Below are 20,780 nucleotides of genomic sequence, written 5' to 3'. Positions count from 1 at the left end.
TTATGTGATTGCAGCCTTCCTGATTACGTGGTTTATTGTGGTTGGGTTTATATACAAATTGTGATGCATTGCTTTTTGTACGTACAAGCAGTGCAAGACCTGAAAACCACCGTGATGCTGAATGGCTCCTTCCAAAGTCTATATTATGACATGATTTTGTCATTGGATTATTATCACCGACGTACCGGCATGTAAGTGACATTTCAGTGCTGTAGGCAGTGGAAGTGGAGCAAATATTATTCTATATACATATTTTTTATGATAAAGTATAAAAATATATTATGTTAAATTAGCTCATCATGTGTTTTGTATGTTAAATCGTAACCAGCAGAGTTACAATACCTGGCACTTAAATGCAGTGGGCTAGAGAACATAATTTTCCTCTGAAATGAAATGGAGTAAAAGCAGAAAGAAGCATAAAATGAAATTCACAAGTAAATGACAAATATCTCAAAATGGTACACAAGTTGAGTGCTTGAGTGAAAGTACTGCTATTCAGAGCTGGTGTCAGTCAGACTTATAAACCCCTGAATTAAATCGACTATCTCTGGGTATATTTGGAGTGATTCTATAGCGCTCGTCTGCAGTCAGTCAGCTCACATTTGGATGCAGTGACCCCTGTCCCTCTCGGCAGCTCTCACTGCAGTGGAGCCATAAAAGTGAATCTCTTAAGTGCAGCTGGCACCGTACGGTCAGTGATGTTTGAGCTGATGCTATTTGTTAACTTGATAATGGACTTTGTGCCTTTTTATTCATATGTAATGTTTAATAATCCATTAGTTTCAAGGGGAAGGCTTTTGTTATGAAAATGCATAGCTGGATTTAAAGTGCAGATTGAAAAGCAGAGTCTCTTTCTGGTTAATGTACATACATTTACCTTTTTATTCATGACTTTAACATCCCGCATAGCCGAAAGTGCAGAGTCAAGGCTTTGTGTGGTTGTTGTGCAGCATAGTCCCATTTTGCAGCAACAGAAAGCCTCTTGAATTACTAACGATGCTCTGAAAGTCATGTCCAATGTTGAAATGTATGTCCAACTTGCATGACTGCCACCGACCTTCTGAAATATTTATCTCAGGCTTGCAAATTGTTGAATGTCCTATATTGGTGCCAATTTCTTCTTGTTTGCCTCTGTTACTGCTGACATTATTCTCAATCCCTCGGCCTCAAGAGAACTTGATTGAAGTGGAGCCAATTTCACCCTATACAGTATTTACACAAACTCAGTCATCTGCTGTTCTCTTTTTCCCCCCTCTCCCTCTATACTTGAACTTTTGTAGCACCCAGAAACATCTGCAAACACACACAAACTTTGCAGTTCACACATCAGACTGTTAACCCACTGAGGGACATTATTTCATACTGGAGGTAGGGCTGGGCGATACGGAGCAGTTCAAATATAACAATATTTTTGACCCAGTACCTTGAGATTGTGACAGTATTGTAGAGTTGACCATTAGTGCTTTCACAAAATATTTGCAAGATGAAAATTTTGTTAAATAATCATGATTAAAATGGATATAATGACTAAGTGGTTAAAGACAAATAATAGAACAGCTAGAACAGTCTGCAGGGTTCCCACGAATAGCTACGAAATCAGAAAAAACTCTTTTCCATACGTTCCCTTGTTACTAATTTAAAATCTAGTGCTGCTGTTGAATGTCACTAGTGTTACGTGATGCACAAAGACCAGACCGGCATTGCATCATCGTCAAGGCCGCGTCCCCTTTTGGGGGAAAGAAACTCTCTGTTGCATAAGAGGAGAAACTGGAAGATGTCGAAAAGCTGTTGTGTGGCCAGTTAACCAAGGCTTTCGCACTGAGATGTGAGGCATTTAATACACTGAATATTCACTGTCACGCAAGTAAATCACTAAATGATGCTGGTGACAGTTACCACTGATGGATAGCTAATGATGACTTGAGTGGAAGGCTGCTGGAGTACAGTTATACAGTTCAGCAGCATCACACTGTCTCCAACATCTCAGCCTATAGATTGAATAGTTGGGTATTAACAGGTTTGTTATTTACAGGTGACACTTAGGCCCCGTTTCCACTGTGAAAAGTTGTGGATGGTACCAATGGGACCATTCTGTACCGTCCCCATGTTTGGTCCCCCCTCTGTTGGGGTACCTAGCACACAGATCTGGTACTAAAAGGTGGAGCTGTGAACACTGCAGTCTGATTGGTCAGTAGAGGACGGTCACTCTGCTCAGGGCTGAGTTGTGTCTAGTTCTGAAGCTCATGTAACCACTGTTCATACTGTGGAGAGTTTTATTAGTAGATTGTAACTGTAAAATGAAAGGATGTTTTGCTGCCTCTTGCAGCAGCAAACTAAAAACTAAATTCACTGGGCCGCCTGCCGACAACTTTTAAGGTTGTTACTCTATACATGAGATGACGACGTGAATTCATCAGCGCACCTTAAGTTTCACCGTGACAACTTTGACCAATCACTGTAGTTTTTATATGACGTACACTTTTAGTAAAGAGTGGATCTTCAAGTGTTAATATATATTAATTTCGTCTGGGTTATGTGAGCTGCATATATTCTAATCCTCTCTCGGAGAAAAAAGAAGCGTTGTGGAGCGTCGTTCCTGTGGGCTACAGCAACACTAAACCCCCGAGCTTGTCTTAGAAGGACTAAATGCACAAACCCGCTATTTTTAAATATCCCATGGAGAGAGACTCTCACTGCAGCCTGTTTTATTTTGATCTGGAAATTTCGGCATGCAGCCTCGTTCTGTGGACGATAACTGAAGTGCAGACTTCCCTCTTGTCACTGGTAATGAGGAAATAAAGTGAGTGCTGGACGGAGCAGTGAGTGACAACAACCCCACCCACATTTAAGGGTACTGTTTGTGGTGGAAACGCTAGGGTCTAGGTACCATGTCTGAAGGGTTACTCTTGGCTCCAAAGGTACCATACCGAAAGTGTTGGGTGGAAACGGGGCTTTAGCCTAACAATACCTGGGGATTCAATAAAACATACATGTGGGATTGAATCGCTAGGCATTGTGATCCGGATATCTAGACATTTATAGATGTCCAGATAATAAACTGAAAAGGATATGATGGCGATCAGCCATCACATATTGAGGTATAGCATACGCTCAGGTTGAGGCAAAGTCGCAAAATAAGGATTAGACATGTCAATAAAACAAACAAGAAATAAATTCATACAAACTTGTCAAAATTGTAATCATCAAATTGCATTGACATCTACAGATTCTGTGGTTTTCTATCTCCAGAACAGCAACACTGACATTTTGCAAAGTAACCCTATGTGCCGGTCTGGTCTTTTGGTATATACAGCTAGTTGGTAGCAGGAATGTCTTTTGAGCAAGTAAAGTAAGCAATGCTAGCAGTGATCCACAAATGTCTGGGAGGTGCATATTTAATTATCTATGGCTGTATCGCTGCATAAGGCCCACCCATTTTAAACTGCTTCAATAACGTCAAGGAACGTGCTAAAATAGCATGTAAAATTCACTGTTAAAAATGTTTGGGAACCCTGAGTCTGGTAAGTTCAGAAAATTCCATCACTGTACTGTAATGCAGCCTTTAAAACCAGGAAAAGACAACACTCACAATAGGAAATCCAAAATCTTAGATGCTATCTAGACTCATATAACATTCTAACATTGATATATTGCCCAGCCCTAACTGGAGGGCAAATAACCTCTCATCAAAATGGCATATTCACATCATGTTTGTCGCGTACATGCAGAGGAGTGGCTTCGTTTCACCAGAGCTCGCCATTCCGGTCCACTCGCATGTCACCGCCACCTGTCCCCTGTGTGTGATTTAATGAATGTCTTCCCTTTTTTTTAAAGGAAGTACCATCGCTAATTCCCAACATGCCTTAGCTGCTTTCTTACTCTCTTTTCATTATCACATTCATTCATACAGTCATTTACACTCCCTTAATGCCTTCATTCCTCTCTCTGTTTGCCAAGGTCTATACTTAAAATGCATATGTGACAGTCCTGGCTTGGATTTCATCAATTTCTTTTTAGCCGCGTAACGATGAACTTCCACCCCCCACTTTGTGTTATTAATGTTGTCTTTGCCGAGTACTCTTGCTGTGAGAAGTCATGATGAAATCTCTGGTCAATCTTCTTTTTTTCTAGGTGCAACAACCGTACGCAGTGTGTGGTTGTCACTGGCTCTGATGTCTTTCCTGATCCATGCCCTGGCACCTACAAGTACTTAGAGGTCCAGTATGAGTGTGTTCCCTATAGTAAGTATCGCCATCCAAATCTCATACTGAAGTCTTATTGTGTGTGTGTGTGTGTTTTTTTTTAAGTGTGTGTAGAGTAGACAGTTGTGCTGTAACTGCAGTCTCTCTCTTGAGTTCCAAGTTTGTTTTACAGATGGTACTTCCACTGGAAACTGGAAGGCTAGCTTTGATAAGGATAAGGAAAGTATTGAAGTGTGGCAACAACAAAAAAATCTCAATCATTTTTAGTGGAATCCAGTTGTGCAGATTTTGGTTTAATTTGTGCAGGTTTTTAGACATTTGTCTTCGGGGGTTGGAATTGGATAGTTGCTTCCATTTTTGGATGTGGTTCCTCGTTGGCAAAATACCCGGATTCATTTAAGTGAAAACTAGAGATGTACCGATACCACTTTTTCCTTCCCGATACCGATTCTGATCCCTGAACCTTAGGTATCTGCCGATACCGGGTACTGATCTGATACCAGCACGTTAAAAAAAAAAAAAAAAATGTATGGGACATGAGTTGTTGTATGTCTCAACTCCTAAAACTCTATGTAAAATATTAAGAAATAAATCCATAATAGTAGAATGAATGCCATAAAACTTTTTTTTTTTTGCATAATTATTATTATCCAGTGTTGACACAGATCAAGACACAGGTTAAAGTGCAGCCAAACAATTTGGTAAAAAAGACATTTTAAAGGCTACAGTATGCTTTTTAAACTCTGCTCCATTTCCGTTTCGTTTGTCTGTAGCGTGCGTATGCGTAATGACATGAGGCATTACGTGGTATTGGACTGGTCACAGGCTGTACTCGCCGATAGCCGTTAGCCGATACCCGATACCGCATTTTAGGCAGTATCGGAGGCATTTCCGATACTGGTATTGGTATTGGTACAACTCTAGTGAAAACAGACAACTTCTTCCCCAGTAGCATTTCCAAGTGGTATTGTTGTTGGTGCCACTGTGGCAAAGACAACTGGATTACCTTTCGTTTTCCTCAGAGCCTGACACTACTACAGTTTCCACAATTACTCTGGTTGTTCCATCGTCCGCCATCTCCGCAACTGGAAATAGTAACTGCAACTGAACTTTCATTGATGCTCTCTGGTAACTGGGGATGGATACTGATAGTTAAAGCAACTAAAGCGTTATCCTCTTTATGTTTTGGTTGCACAATGGTTGTTGCACTTCTTTTACGCCATAAATCAAGCCTTATAGGGAACCAATCTAAATGGCGATGGTGTCATTACTCTACAGCAATTAAATTGTGCAGTCATTTACTTTATAAAGATAAGCAAAAGCAAAATATTTGTGTGCTTACACTTTTAAAGACATTGTTGTTATTTGTGTTAATTAATGTTAATTCCTGTAATGTCTTAAATGAAACTGCATAACAACTCCTGGTTGTTGCCTGGTGACTGTGCTTTGTACAAGCCAGTATCTGAACTGATCCAAAGATTGTTAGTGACGGGAAAGAATAACATCATCCTATGACCATGAGTCGACCAGGTTGTCTTTGTAATTCAAGGCAAGGCCAACTTCTATACATATAGTTTAAGCCCACTGACCAAGTAGTTATGTGACAGGATCTCCAGTTTTTACAGCAAGTAGCTCGCGAAAGATAAGATGTAAAATCAAGTAGGATACGCCTGTTAGTGCAATAAAACTGCAGTGTTTTAATGTAAGTGATTAAAAGATATAAATGGAATCTCTGACTCCAAGTTATACATAACAGTAGCTACTTAAAACTGTTGAAAGCCAAACATAGTCAGACGCAAGAAGGGATTAGAAAGAATTTAAATACGATAAGCACATTTAATACTAGATTTGGATGCAATAAAATGTTTTGTGCGAGATGTGAGATTTCTGCTTCCACCCCAGCACAACTGAAGTAACTGGAATGTGTGGTGTGTATTTTGTCATGCTCACAGCATTGAGTAATGACATTTTAAAAAATCTGAACAGCAAAATCTTCCTCACAAAGTGTCACTGTTACTGTGGATAATCCACAGGACTCTCTGTGAAATATTTTGATTGGAGCAACTTTCCACAAAAGAACCAGCTCCTATATAAATGTTTTGTCACTGCTGTGAGCAGCACAAACAAAAATTCTGTTCATCTGTATTGTATTTTAATGGTGGAAGAACTTTCAGAGGCAGACCTGGACGACCACAACCAAAACTATCTGCATGACTAGATACCACTAAGGGTAACTGAGAACAAATGTTTTCTTGTAATTTGGGTGAATTGACCCTTTAAGGCCCAGACACACCAAACTGACATCAAATAACCAGTGGCACAAAAGGCTGACTGTTGTGTCACCTCACATTGCCGGTGTCTAGGCCAACAAAGTAGCATGTGAACACACTGCAAAGACTACAGCCAGCAGCCAGCTAGCATATATGTTCTGCACCGACATGTGAGGTAGTCTGTATCTTACTATATAATGACGACAATGATGATATGATGATGTGTGTGTGTGTGTGTGTTCCACATTTTTCTCCTCACTGACTTGGTCAATCCATGTGAAATTTGGCACAGTGGTAGAGGGTCATGGGAGGATGCCAATGAAGCAATATTACATCAGTTGGCCAAAGGGGGGCGCTATAGCAACCGATTGAAATGTCAAACTTTGAATGGGCATATCTCATGCCCCGTATGTCGTAGAGACATGAAACTTTGCACAGAGATGCCTCTCCTCATGAGGAACACATTTGCCTCAAGAACCCATAACTTCCACTTATATAGATTTTCCACCATTTTGAATTTTTTGAAAAACACTTCAAATGGATCTCTTCCTAGGAAGTTTGAGCGATCTGCATGAAACTGGGTGAACATAATCTAGGGACCAATATCTAAAGTTCCCTCTTGGCAAAAGTTGGAAAACTTCCTAAAACTGAGCTTCTATAAGGCAATGAATATTGCGGAGGGCATGACTCATCACATAAGGTGTATAACATCTCAAGGGTTTCACCCATCACCACGCAACTTTGTAGGCATATGACCACACATAATCTGAGGGGACCCCTCCATTATTGACCCCATCAAACAAAATGGGGGCGCTAGAGAGCTCATTTCCTATCTAGGCCTAACCGCCATATGGATTTTTACTAAACTTGGTAGATATGTAGAACAGGACGCCTCAAGGTGACTGGAGAAATTTAACTCTAATTGGCAACTGGGTGGCGCTATAACAACAGAAAAATGCTTCAAAATGGCTAAAATGTGACCGATCGCTGTGGCTCCCCCTGTGGACCAATGTTTGTTTGGGGTTTTTTTTTCTAATTTTTGGTATGACTAAGTCATGGTATGGTATGCTGTACATAATCATGGAAACTGTCAGTGTGTCATTCTGTCAGTCAGTCATTCTGTCTGTCCCACGTTTTTCTACTCACTGACGTGGTCAATCTATGTGAAACTGCACATAGGCATTTTGGATTGGCATAGGTAGAAGGTGACAAAGCTACCAATGGGTATGGACTAGTTGGTCATTAAAAAGGGAAATGGGAAGAACGACAGAATGGATATTGACCACTCAAACAATAACGAAAAAAAAGTTATCTTACCAAATACAACAAGTTTATTTGGATCTCACACCCTCTTGACTTTAGCGTTTCCTTTCCTCACCTCCGTTTCTCTTTTGATGCGCTGAGCTGAACTGCCAGTCAGAATAACTTCATGTAACGATGGGCTCCGGCAGGTTTGACACCAATTCAACATGCTGAACCTGCTGGAAAAAAAGCTGACAGGGGTCGACAAGTACTAATGGTGCAGGACACACACGCTAGGGCGACAGATGCTCACCAGAAACTGACCGACAGCCAACTGTTGGTTTGGTGTGTCAGGGCCTTTAATAATAACAGAGCCTTAAGATTTCTCTTCTGCTAAGATAATAAAGGAGAGATTACAAAGAACAAGGTACATTTATTTATCTTACATTACTACATTATGTTCATTAGTGCTCTGTGGACACATACTGCAGAGACTTCTGGAGTAAGACCATTAAAGTCCTAAAAGTTTAACCAAATTCCTTTCTTCAGTCATGGATCAGCTTTAGTGTTTCGCTGTGAACATGATTTAATTAAATGTACTGTAGAGATGGTTAAAGTCGCCACTATTTTAAACTGTCTATGGTATCTGATTTGAGTTAATCTACCTTAAAAGGGTGTTTTAGCATAGTTTATAAGAACAGCTTTAGGCTTCATCCCTGCCTGTGAAAAGTACTTAGTATTTAAATTGATGAATTGTAAACATCTTCGGAAATATTCACCTCTTTTTCTCTTCTTTCAAACAGACCTCCCTTTCACCTCCTGTCCCGTTCCCTCCCCGACTAACCTCTTTGCTCTCATTTTTTTTAACTTCTAATCTTTCACATGTTGTCTCCAGCCTCTGCCCCCCCACCACCTCCACCCAGAGTGTATGCAGCCTCAACTAAAGCAGCTCCATATTAGGCCGACTGTTCATCAGTCATCTCATGTGCTGTTGCTCTCTTTGGCTCATATAAGAGTTTGGTCTGTAACATTAGCACCGTGTCATGTTTTACGTGTGTGGGCGAGCGAGTTTGGAATCGAGTTTTGATTTGTGTTTATAAAGTTTGAACAAATTCCACCCTCAGTCAATACATGCCAAAAATAACTGCTGTGATGTTTCTCTAAGAATGTTATCCATCTAAATATGACCAGGAGATTTTTTTTTCTCCTGCCACTTAGGAGAGACATTTTTTAGAGGGATTTATTCTGCTTTTACGTCGGCCAATGCATTATTTTGTTGGCAGTTAAAGACGGTAGGAATGAAAAGTTTAATGCGCTGGAAAGCATGGCACATAGCTTGTCTCCAGCCATAACTTGTCTGTTTTTATATCCTAGGATGAGAGGCCGTTTCACTAACAAACACTTTTTTTTATCCCCCGTAGCTCTTCTTCTTCCCAAAGCAGCCCTGCAGTTCATCTCATGGTCATATCCTCCAGCTAATTCTTCTCTTTGTACCTGGTAGTTGACTCATGATAACCTTTCTCTCCCTTTTGCACTCTTTTTTGCTTTCTTTTCCAATGCCTGAAATAGAAGTGGAGCAAAAAGGTAAATGAGTGGTCTGGTCCTCCCCCCACCCCCCCTCTGGCTCCTTGTTCTGTGGTGTTGAGTACAGCTCCCCTCACGTCTCCTCCCCCTCCTGATTGCCTCTCCTGTCAAATGCTAAACCCATAGGAGGATTGTTTGCACCCATGGAGTCCAAATGAATTTCAAAAACAGAATTTCGAAATGACATCCACGGTCATCGAATGTAGTTTTTTTCTCGCAATGTGAAATAAAAACACCAACTGTTGGGTGTCGATTTGTTCCAGGGACTCTTGCCTAGCACTGTGTTAACCCTTGAAGAATGAGTGTGTATATATTCTTATTTGGCATAGTCTTAGTTTGCTTGGCCCAACTTCTGCTGCACCCATAGCACGTGATGTGAAATAGCAGTGATGGCTGAGTGAGATTGGCACTGACCAAATAAAAAAAAAAAACTTTAAAAGGAGAACAAGAATTCACTTGTGTCCCTTTTATCCAGAACCAATTAATTTAAAACCGTCTAAATGGGAACCTTGCCATGGCCTCCCTCACCCATCAGTGGTTACTCTTGTCTTCTGCCGCAGAAGTAGTGAAAATCCTTTACCACTGTTGTTCGATTTATCCCCCAACCTCCACTTTCATTTTACCTCTGCTTTGCTGCCGCCACCACCATCGACAACCTGTTGTTCACTCTTATCACAAGATGTGAAGTCTGTCCCCTTTTTTCGTTTTGGTTTACGACCTCAGTCATGTCAGTATGCATGTGCAGTGTGTCCATACACCCAGCTGTTCATGTGGCATTTGACGTCAGCGACAGGCTGGTATTTAAAAGAGGAAAGTGTGAACTCTACTTCTCCCATTTTTCATGTCTTTCATTTGCAGGATTTTTACCCTTTTCGTTCACGTTTTGTTTTGTTTTGTCCCTGTTAGGATGTAGCAGCAGACCCTTGAGATGCAAGTTCACGTCACATTTCTCATTCTGAACACTGACACATTCATTTATTTTCTTTTTTTCCCTTTTCATTAGCAATAGTACAAAAGCACTAGCTAAAACATTCCTCCAAATTCACAGTCCCTGATCTTTTTATCCCGCACTTGAGTTGTACAGCAGCAAGAATGATGCCTGTCAGACATGTTATGTATGTTTTCAATATTTTTTGCCTCACCGTATTTTGTTCTACTCTCTTCTCTGTCACTAGTTTTCATTTGTCCCGGGACTCTGAAGGGTGTAGGAGACGCCACCTTCCTGTTTGAGGCAGAGCAGCAAGCCGGGTCGTGGTGCAAAGACCCGCTGCAAGCCGGTGACAAAGTCTTCTTCATGCCCTGGACACCGTACCGCACTGACACGCTCATCGAGTATGCCTCTTTGGAGGACTTCAAAAACGGTCGCCAGACGACCACTTATAAACTGCCGCACCGTGTTGACGGGACAGGCTTCGTGGCCTATGATGGTGCTATCTTCTTTAACAAGGAACGCACTCGTAACATTGTCAAATTTGACCTGCGCACTCGCATCAAAAGTGGCGAGGCCATTGTCAATAATGCCAACTACCACGACACCTCGCCTTACCGCTGGGGTGGCAAGACAGACATTGATCTGGCAGTAGACGAGAGGGGCTTATGGGTCATCTACGCCACAGAGCAGAACAATGGGCGCATTGTGGTGAGCCAGCTCAACCCATACACTCTCCGCTTCGAGGCCACATGGGAGACAGCGTATGACAAGCGCTCTGCCTCTAATGCCTTCATGGTGTGTGGCGTGCTCCACGTGGTGCGCTCGACCTACGAAGAGAACGAGAGCGAGGCCAGCAGGAGCCAAATTGATTACATCTACAATACCAAGCTGAACCAGGGCGAGTACACCGACATCCTCTTCCCCAACCAGTACCAGTACATCACCGCTGTGGATTACAACCCCAGAGACAACCAGCTGTACGTGTGGAATAACTTTTACATCCTGCGCTATGACCTGGACTTCGGGCCACCGGATCCAGCTGAAGGTGAGAGCTGCTCCATTTTTGTGTTTAATTCACTCTCCTTTGTGTGATTGTTCTGCTTTTTGTTTGCAGCGTGGCATGTCACAGATGGCTGCCTTTTAATTTTGGATGCAGTTCAGGTGTGATAAAGAAAAGAGGGTTGTGTTAGTCTTGGGGAAAGGGCTCATTTGCAGACAGAAATTACAGATTCACCTTGGAATGAGAGATAGCTCCCGGTGGGATTGCGCCTCTTCAGACACACGTTTCTTTATTACCATGAGGCGAGCCGAGGCACTCACTCCAGCTGAAGCTTGGACCCTAACAAATTCCTTAATCTCAGGTCTTATCCAAAACCATTATGAATATATATATATAATGCTGGCAATACTTTTGTGCACAGTATGATGGAGGTTATCCTCTTCCCCCTCACCTCGGGATTTCAAGTTGTGTTGCCATGGCTACTTCATCAACCTTTTTTTTTTATTTATTTATTTATTTTTTTGCAATAGATCAGGAGATAATAACCATCCTATTGTGGCATGATATTTTTAAAAGCACCAGGCTGAAGTGTGTGTGAGGTGTGCACCACATGGTGAATCACCGCCGAAGAGTAGCTGGAAAGAGAGAGATCAATTACAGTGAAGAATCTTGTCAGGCGGTTAGGGGGGCTTAAATTAATCTGTGAAGTGAGGAGAGGTGACAAACGTGTCATCAGACAGGGACCTTGCATTAAGATGATAATGGGCTTAATTATCTGACTGCTAGCACCTTATCCCACAGAGCCGGCATAAGTCTCCTGTACCAAGTGGGGAAACAAGTATCTTGACCCGACCTCTGGTTATGTTAGAAGCTCAGGTTGCCCTCGAGCACTGGTCTGGATTAAGTTATGATTTTTGACTTCTGGATATTAGGGAGGGGTTGCCAGGGGGAAATCTGATTCCTGACCTGAGCTGTTGAAGGGGGGTTAGCATTGATGTCTCAGTGGCGGCTGTGTGCTCCTGAACTCTGGCCTCTTGTCAACAAGTCTGTTTGTTTTCCTGCCGATAACTGGAATCTCCCCAGCATGATAACTCGACACCCAAGAGGTCGGGGAGGGGGTGGGGGAACTTCAAGTTTGCGTCTGTTCTGCTGAACAACCAAAGCCTCAATTAAGAGTATGTTAGAGGAGATATGAAAAATACTCAAACTTTAATGAGTTCTCCATGCATGCAAACTGCCTGCTCAACTGTTCACGTCCTGATGTATGTAAATGTAATTAACAACTGAATTATCATAATTACCCTCCTTGTCTCAAAAGAGGCTCAGGGAGAGAAGGAAAGTGGCCATCACAGAGCATTTTCAATGAAGGGTTTAATGTGCTCTCTCAGCTACTGTAATGCCTCGGTAAACATAAATGCCACATAGGCTCAGTGTTGCCACTTGCTTGGAGAACAGTGCGTTTAATCAAGGAACCCAACAGAACATAGTTGTTGAATTCGCTCATTATTCTAAATACCCGTAACCATCCGCTGTCCTGTTATCGAGATCCAATCAGAAATGCGTCCTTGCAGCAGAGCTTGTCACTGTGGATCATTAAGTGTGTTTTATGGGAACGTTTTTGAAATGTTGTGAGCTCAAGAAGGAGAGAGGAGGCATCTCGAGATACCACAGCTAGCAGCGGCAGCAGCAGCAGCGCGCCGGGCTTTGTGAATGGCACTTGAAAATAATTGGTTCTTGTTTATTAGGGTTTTTTTTCCAGATCTACACCTTTAACTTCTTTACTGTGTAGCTATTAGGATTTATTGCAGCCCATGATATGGCGTTGAATTAAACAACCTATTCTGCAGGGTAATCTAATGGTGCTGAAATAATGTCTCTCTCTCCGAAACTGAGGGGCACTTGAGGCGTAAAGGAAATTAATTGTGCCCATTAAGATTCATCGACCACAGAGTGAAGTTACCTCGAACACCAAACCCAGTGTATTTCTCTCCTTTGTAGAACTCGTGTAACACAATGAGCGTCTGTGTCCTTCTCTGTCAGATGCATCAACCTTGGCTGTAATGCTCATCCCGGAGAGGTGCTAAAGTGTCGGCAGGATTGGGGGTTTATATTAAGGCTGTTTTAGCGAAGTGATCAAAGCTGAGAATAATTGACCTCAGCAACTTGTCGGCATTTTCCTTTACCTTGTGTGGAGTGTTTGTAACACTGCAGGTTTCTTAATTTTGGCCCAGGTTGAAGTGATTAGCTGAGATCTTTCCCCATATTGATCGTTCTGCTTATTGTTCCAAACAATTCACACACGTTTAAAGAAAACGTCTGCGCTCTGCTAATGCATTGCGAACACAAAACAGCAATGATCAATACTTAGAGAGTCCACCTCCTCAGAGGTTTCTCTCAAAGAGGTGGATGCCAATAAAAAGCACACCAAAGCACCGGCCGTTACAAAACTTAGAGGGACACTGGTAATGTATTCTCTGTGATGTGCAAAGGCATTAACTGATTTCAGTCCAATGAGTTAAAAAAAAAAAAAAAAAGCAATCAGAGGAGCCGGCAATTGCCGAGAGCGTTTTAAACTAACAAGGAGGGAAAGGAGAAAATTAATTTGTATTTGAGGTAGCATTGATCTGATGCCTTAAAGAAGAAAAGCATAAAATGAATGGCTTTGTCCAAAAGGCTTAGCCACTCGGCGTAATCTGGTAGTGGTGAGCACAAGTGGGCTCTGCGCTGAATTGAAATGTCAAGCAAAACCACTATTTCATATCCTGCATGCCACATGATAGATATCTATCATCAAAGCTGATGTTTTTTTATTTTTTTATTTGCTCAGCCATTTTGTGGCTAAACCCAGCTGTGCACCTCGCTGCACTTTGGTATGCTTTTATATCTCTGAACGACGCCTCCAGGTGAGCCGTCAAGACAGAGGACATTTATAGATGTATCATGCACTAAGCCTGTGTTCCACGCTCTGAAGCATGATGTGACGGCAACAGAAATAGAGGCTGTAGTAAAGGAGTCAGGAGATTTGCAAGAGCTCTAATTGTTCTGCTTCTCGCCATGGATCCACACTGGCAAGATTATGGCAGGAAAGTGTTTTAGTGGACGTTGTAGGCGTAGACGACAGAGGGATTTAGAGTGTTCTTTTGCTCTGAGTGTATTTCTGTTTGCACATATATCTTCCTGCATGCATGTGTCTTTAATGTGAGCAACCTTCCCCTGACTCAGACTGTCTAGTTGTGACAGCGCTGTGTCTGCTGCTCCACAGTACTGAGTTTCAGGCCTCATAAATTACCCCACACAGACACAGGATATGTCCGGCAGAGCTTTTTCTGTCTACTGCTCTTTAAAGAACAAGTGTCAATAAAGCAGTGAGACTCAGCAACAATTTCTCGACTGCTTGAGTTTTTAGCAGAAATACAGACATATTCCAAAGCACCGAATAAGAGAAATGGTCTCGTGGCCCTTTACTTTCCATGCCAAGCTGTGTGCTCACGTCACGTAGGCTCGAATGAAGCAGAACAGCATGAGCGCATATAAACAGCCTAATGTAAAATTCATGTCTTCTGGGACTTGTTTCTCTGTCATTAATTACCAGCACTGGCTCTAGGTAAAGAGGCAAAAAGACCAACTGTAGCTCTCACACAGTTCTTATCCTCTGAGACAGTCTTGTTATTGAGTCAGGCTTAAATGCACAATGAATAAAGATAGAGGGAGATCCACACACACCAAGTCACGCTATGGCTTTCTTATTGTGGTATATTGGGCACTGTTACCATGGCAAGATGCCTGTTTTGTCTGGTTGAAGCAAATGTGCGACATTTTTTGGAAATACATTTATTTGCTCTCTGGGGGAGAGTTAGTTAGGAGGATTGATATCACCCTTGTGTATGTACAGTCAGTACATTGCTAAAGCCATTTAGCTTAGTTTAGCACAAAGACTGGAATCTGGGCGACACAGCTAGCCTGGCGCTGTCTAAAGATAAATCAACATACCAGAACCTAAAGCTCACTAATTAACAGTGTTGGGAAGTAGGCTTGGGTGGTATCTAATTTTTCACACCTTCATACCTTCCTGTGTGGTGCTAACACCTGCCTGAATGGTGATTTTGCTTCTTTCCACAAGCTCTTGTAGCCTTTTCAGACTAATTAACAATAAAAACTCAGAAAATTTTAAGAAAAATAATAGTCTCAAACTTATTAAATAGAGAAATACAATAATACGCCTTTTGAATTCTAATTTCTCTGGGTCACTAAACAGACTGTGTTATTTGCCTCATTAACTCATCGTACAACACACAAAATAAAACTTACCCAAACTGTCTTGGTTAGTCAGTTAGTCCACGGTTCCAACAGTCCCCACCTCTGGTTCGGTCAGAATAAACCCTTTATTCACTGAGATGTAAAAAACTGTTTACAGTCCTGTCACTTATCCCTCCATCACTCAGAGTCGCTGTGTCTGTCAGCTCAGATGCCTGTTCCCAGTGGAGACCGGAGACTGACCTCTGGTGGCACGTGCTGTGCACTACATACAATACGTTTAATAGAAAGAGGACTGCCTGTATTTTGACGATATTGAAAATCATACTATCGGGATCTCTAAAAATCCTGATATAATTTGATACCATGAGGCCACTCAAGCCGTTTGGGCAGTGTTGCATAATTAAGTAATGTGTTACAGTAATGTGATTACTTTTGCCAGTGCACCAGACTGTTGCACTAGCTTCATCTAAGTTAAGGCGTAAAGCCAACACTAAACAAACGTTGAAACTAGTTAGTGTGCATGTAAAGCTGTGCCGATGAAGTTTTCACATCATGTAGCCAATCAGTGAAAAGCACAATTCTGTCTAATGTCTAAAAATAGCTTACGTTAACCACCAAAAACAACAAAAAGGTTTGTATACTAGGACAAAGCATATGGTTAAGTGATAACTATACAACGTTAAGCTACAGCTAAATAACAACAGTGACATTGTGGGGTAATGTAACAGTAGTTATTAGGCAGAGGAAATTGCAACATAACAAACACATAATCATAGCCTACACTGCTGTTGATGATTAGCAAGCTAAATAAGCCTATTTGCCTGCCAATGTGGCACAGAGGATACTCATATATAATTGCCCACGTACTAATATGTAATTTTATATGTATGCACTTTATTTTGCATTTTTATAGACACACTCATTCATTTTCAAGTTTTTCTATTTTGTAAAAAAAAGAACACGTTGCTGACACAAAACAGGAATAACTCATTCAATTGAATTATCACCATGACATCCACTACTTTCCAGATAACTTAACAACTTCAAAGGACGAGGTACAAGATTTAAGTTTTAATTCATGCACGACTCAGTGCAGTCACAGTTGACCAAAACAGGATAACCGCCACTTTAACTTCAGAGTTGTCTAATTTGTACATTGTGTGCTTTAGCTGACATGCTAACATTGACCTCTGCAGAGTGATGCTACAGTCAAGAATCAGATGGTTTTGATCAGACTATGTGCAGACACAGGGGCTAATGCTAAGCTAACTGTTCATGGTCAGTAAATGCCTCCAAACATTAGACTGACTGCTTGTTAAACCACAGTTTTCTGTTTCTACACGTTAAATGCAGAACACAGTAATTGGTACCTAATTACTTTTGCTCTTGAGTTACTAGTATTAATGCATTTTTTGATAGTATGGAATATGGAATGATTAATAGAATACATGTTTTATTAGCTTGCCCAACCTTGTTAATTAAAACATATAACAACTACAACTGGTGCCAGATGTTTTCTTGGCTCTAAGCAGCACCCAACATTCTCTAACATGTTAGTTATTGAGCTTTAGAGGTGCTGATAGTTGGATTTTGTTGCCTTCGGCTGGAGCCAGGCTAGCTATTTCCCCCGTTTCCAGTCTTTTGGCTAAGCCAAGCTAACTAGCTGATGGCTTTAGCCTTATATGTAATGTCCTATATCATCGACAAAGATATAATGCATCTTAACTTCCTCCCACTGAACAAAAATGAAACCAAAATGTCATCTGTCCAACCCAATCGCGAGCACACACACAGCTGTCAATCATGATGTCACACCCCCTTTCTATAGCATCAAATAAGTAAGTAAAACCAAACTTATCAGAAAAATGAACACATGGACAAACATCAGTGTGATAAGAATGACCTAAAATGATAGAAACCATCTTTGGGAAGTTTTAAGTTTGGCCCATGCTCCATCCCGAGAAGGAGCGGGATTTAGGACCTAGACTCTGCAGCCAGCCATCAGGGCGCAATCAAACTATTTTGGCCTCACTTTTCTGGGGACCTGTCATGCCATCCATTGTTACATATAGCCATTGTGCTGTATGTTTGCCAGGCTCTTTTCTTGCTCTTGCATTCGATCACGTTCACAGTATGATGAAAAGAAAAACCAAAACTGCCACAGCTGTAGCAGGGTTTTTTTTTTCTTTTCTTTTTCATTTGGATCGACACAAGGAAGTTGGCTCACCATCTGATTTAGAAAAGTATGGGCTGAATCAGACACTTTTTCAGCTCGAGGACAGCTAACTTCCAAGGGAAGAAAAGGGGACCGTGGCACACACTGATTGATTTTCAGTATTTAATAGTGCAAACAGACTGTGCTAATGTAGAGATGATGCTTAAACTGAACTCTGCCTATTCGATATTTCCTTTCAGCTATACATGTCTGTTTGCCATTGTACTGGGAGGATTAGCCTTGTAAGTGATTCATCTCCCAAAAATTTAAACCAATTAAAAACAGCTTGATTTTGCTGCGAGTCGTCATTGCTCTTCCCTAATAGCCGGTATTAGGCAGCTTATGATCCATTTATCCTGGCGTGTGTATGGACAGGTAGATAATGTTTACTGCTCTTGACTATGTGTGTAATTTGAGATAAAAATCCTCCTTTAATGCAGCGATGCAAGCTGCAAAAGCAAGGACAAACATGATATCTAGACCTCCGATCATCTGATTGTGGTTTAATATTTTTTGTCATCTCCCTCTCGCAGATACATAAATGACTCTGGGGGGCTATAAAGTGATAAAACTAATTCTGCTTCATCTCTGATGTCTTGATTGATGATCTTGCATAATGGTTTTCCTTCCTTTTAGCTCTGCTTTAATTTACACACTCCGTTTTAGACTAGGGTGACAGCCATTTGTCAAGTGTTCAATCTCAAACTCTTCCATTATTTACAAGAGGTATTATTCAGCATATGGCAACAGTATGCCTTTGGTGTCAGATTGCCCATAAAGAGTGACTTCACTGCCTCTTGAGAGAAATGGCAGCTAATTGGAGCAGCCCTCTCTCTGGTTGAGTGCTATCAGAGGACATGAGGCTCTCACTGGAGGGGAATTTGTTCTTCGCAATCAAAAGAAAATTGTAGCGCGCATGGTGCAGAGACATCAAAATAAGTCTGCAAATGCTTCGACATCTGGCAAGCACATAACTTGACTTGGTATTAAATAAATATGTTGTTTGTTTGATGTTCTCCATGTCCTTCACAATCACACTCTGATAACCCAAGACACGCTGACTGTAAATATCTACAAAGATAGCATCTTGTCTTTGATTAAAAAAATCACTCAGTCGACAACTGGGTGCCCCGTCTAATTAATATGATCTCATGACTCTGCCTGAAAGGGTGAACATGAGAGAGACAATGACCAAGTGTCTCCTAGCATGAAATATATTTACTTGGGGAAAAAAATGTAAATGTGGTGCTTTTGTCAGAAACTAGACTGCAGTATGATTATAGAATATATAATGTTCATTAGGTTTTTATCTGTGTTGGATTTTGTGAGTGATTAAAGGGATTAGAGCTGCAACTAAAATGCATTTCATTGTTGGTTAATCTACCAAATATTGTCTCAATCAATAAATCATTTGGTCTCTGAGTTGTCAGACAATTGTGAAAAGTGCCCATCGTAATGTCGCAGAAAAGGCGATGTTTTCAAATTGGTTATTTTGTCACAGTCATCAGATCAACAGTTTGAAATCCCAAGTATTAAATTAAAAATGGTTAAACAGAGAAAGGCAGAAACAGACCTTATTGTTAAAGCTGAAACCAGAGAATATTTGGAACTTCTGCTTGATAAATGACTGTAGAAATAGTTCTAAATTCTCTGACTGACCAACCGATCACTTGACCGCTTGCTCCAGCTCAAACAGGAATGCCAGCCCTTTCTAAATTGTCAACAAATTATGTTTTACGATGGGTAATCATTTGGAAATGCATGTATTTTTGAACAAACAAAAGCATGATGGAAATACCACAAATTACATGCATGTTGCTATTTGGAAAGTTTAAAAACAATGAAAAAAAGAGCCGAGACGATTAGCAGAAAATTATCTGGCACCAATTTAGATAATCGCTTAATCGTTAAAGGCCCTGAAAACATATTTTCTTAATCAGTTTCTTGCTATGATCAATGTGGTTCTTCATAAGCACACTGTTTTCTGCCAAAGTTGCAACAGTTTTAATTATTTCACAGAGGAGATTTGTGTTTCTGTTTTTTTCTCTGCGCCGTCCTGACTGGTTTGAAGTAGGCAGGGCTAATTTAGAGAATGGTGTGGTCCCGTGTTTTCATGCACCAGTAGGGTTTTAGCAGCATTTGAATGGTTGCTATCAATGAAATTGGATTCAACAACCCCCACACAGTCCTGACAAAGCAGATAAGCTTAGTTTGATAGTAGTGTTTGTTAGACTGGAATTGGTATTAAAGTCTCTTTTTAAACCAAAATATTTCACTCAGGTTCAAAATGTGGATACATATTTGCTTCCTTGGCCTTCAGTGATAATAAATGTAATCATTTCAGCAGCTACCAGCAGCTCTACAGCTGGCTCGGATGGTTGGTCCTCAAAAATGTCTCCACTGTTTGGTGGCCACAGTTGGCCTTGGAGGCTGAAATTTGGCATTGAGGTTGTGTGTGTGTTTTTGTGTTCATGCCAGTTGGCTAAAAGGGGCGTGACAATGGGAGTGACAATTGCAAAAAGGTGCATAATGTCCAAATGGATTCACATTTTTGTGGAAAGGCTGGTCATGAGCCAAAGGACAGATGATAAATGGCAAAAAAGGGGCAACACGTGGATGCATGTTCATGGTCGGTGATTTATAATAAATCTGATTTGATTTGATATTCACACCTGTTTATTTATCATATATTTTATTTTACATTTTTTTATTTTTTTTATTGAACAGAACAGTCAATTTGAAGATGTAAACTTGGGAAACTGGTGGACATTTTGCACGATTTTGTGACATGTATAAATGCATGTACTAAATGATTGATCATTAAAATGATCGTCAGATAAGTCGATAATAAAAATAGGACTTTATTGCAAACACAAAATATTTCTTCGTTCTGTATCTTGCACTTAATATTCCCATTTCCTTGCATCATCTCAGAACTGACTGAATCACTAATGATAATATGTGCCATTAAAAATCATTTGCCAAGACGATAAAAAAAACATTAAAACAAAATGCCAAGAGCGAACAAGCTATGGCTGCGAACTGTATGATAATTTATGATGAAGTGTGGGCGGCAGAG

The 20,780-nt window shown here is 40.9% G+C and overlaps 1 protein-coding gene across 7 annotated transcripts in view; it reads left to right on the top strand.

The window, feature by feature from the left end:
- Positions 1-20,780, top strand: part of LOC125901867 (adhesion G protein-coupled receptor L2-like) — a 115,362-nt gene that overhangs the window by 50,555 nt on the left and 44,027 nt on the right. For all 7 annotated transcript variants that reach the window (XM_049597838.1, XM_049597841.1, XM_049597839.1 and 4 more), the window contains exons 4-5: positions 4,132-4,241; positions 10,474-11,274. In XM_049597838.1, the coding sequence (XP_049453795.1) occupies positions 4,132-4,241; positions 10,474-11,274 (911 nt within the window). The remainder of the gene's footprint in view (positions 1-4,131; positions 4,242-10,473; positions 11,275-20,780) is intronic.

This window comes from Epinephelus fuscoguttatus, linkage group LG15, assembly GCF_011397635.1.
Source record: "Epinephelus fuscoguttatus linkage group LG15, E.fuscoguttatus.final_Chr_v1".
Lineage (NCBI taxonomy): Eukaryota > Metazoa > Chordata > Actinopteri > Perciformes > Serranidae > Epinephelus > Epinephelus fuscoguttatus.
The sequence above is the reverse complement of the archived record's forward strand: the minus strand, read 5'-3'. Positions and strand labels throughout refer to the sequence as shown.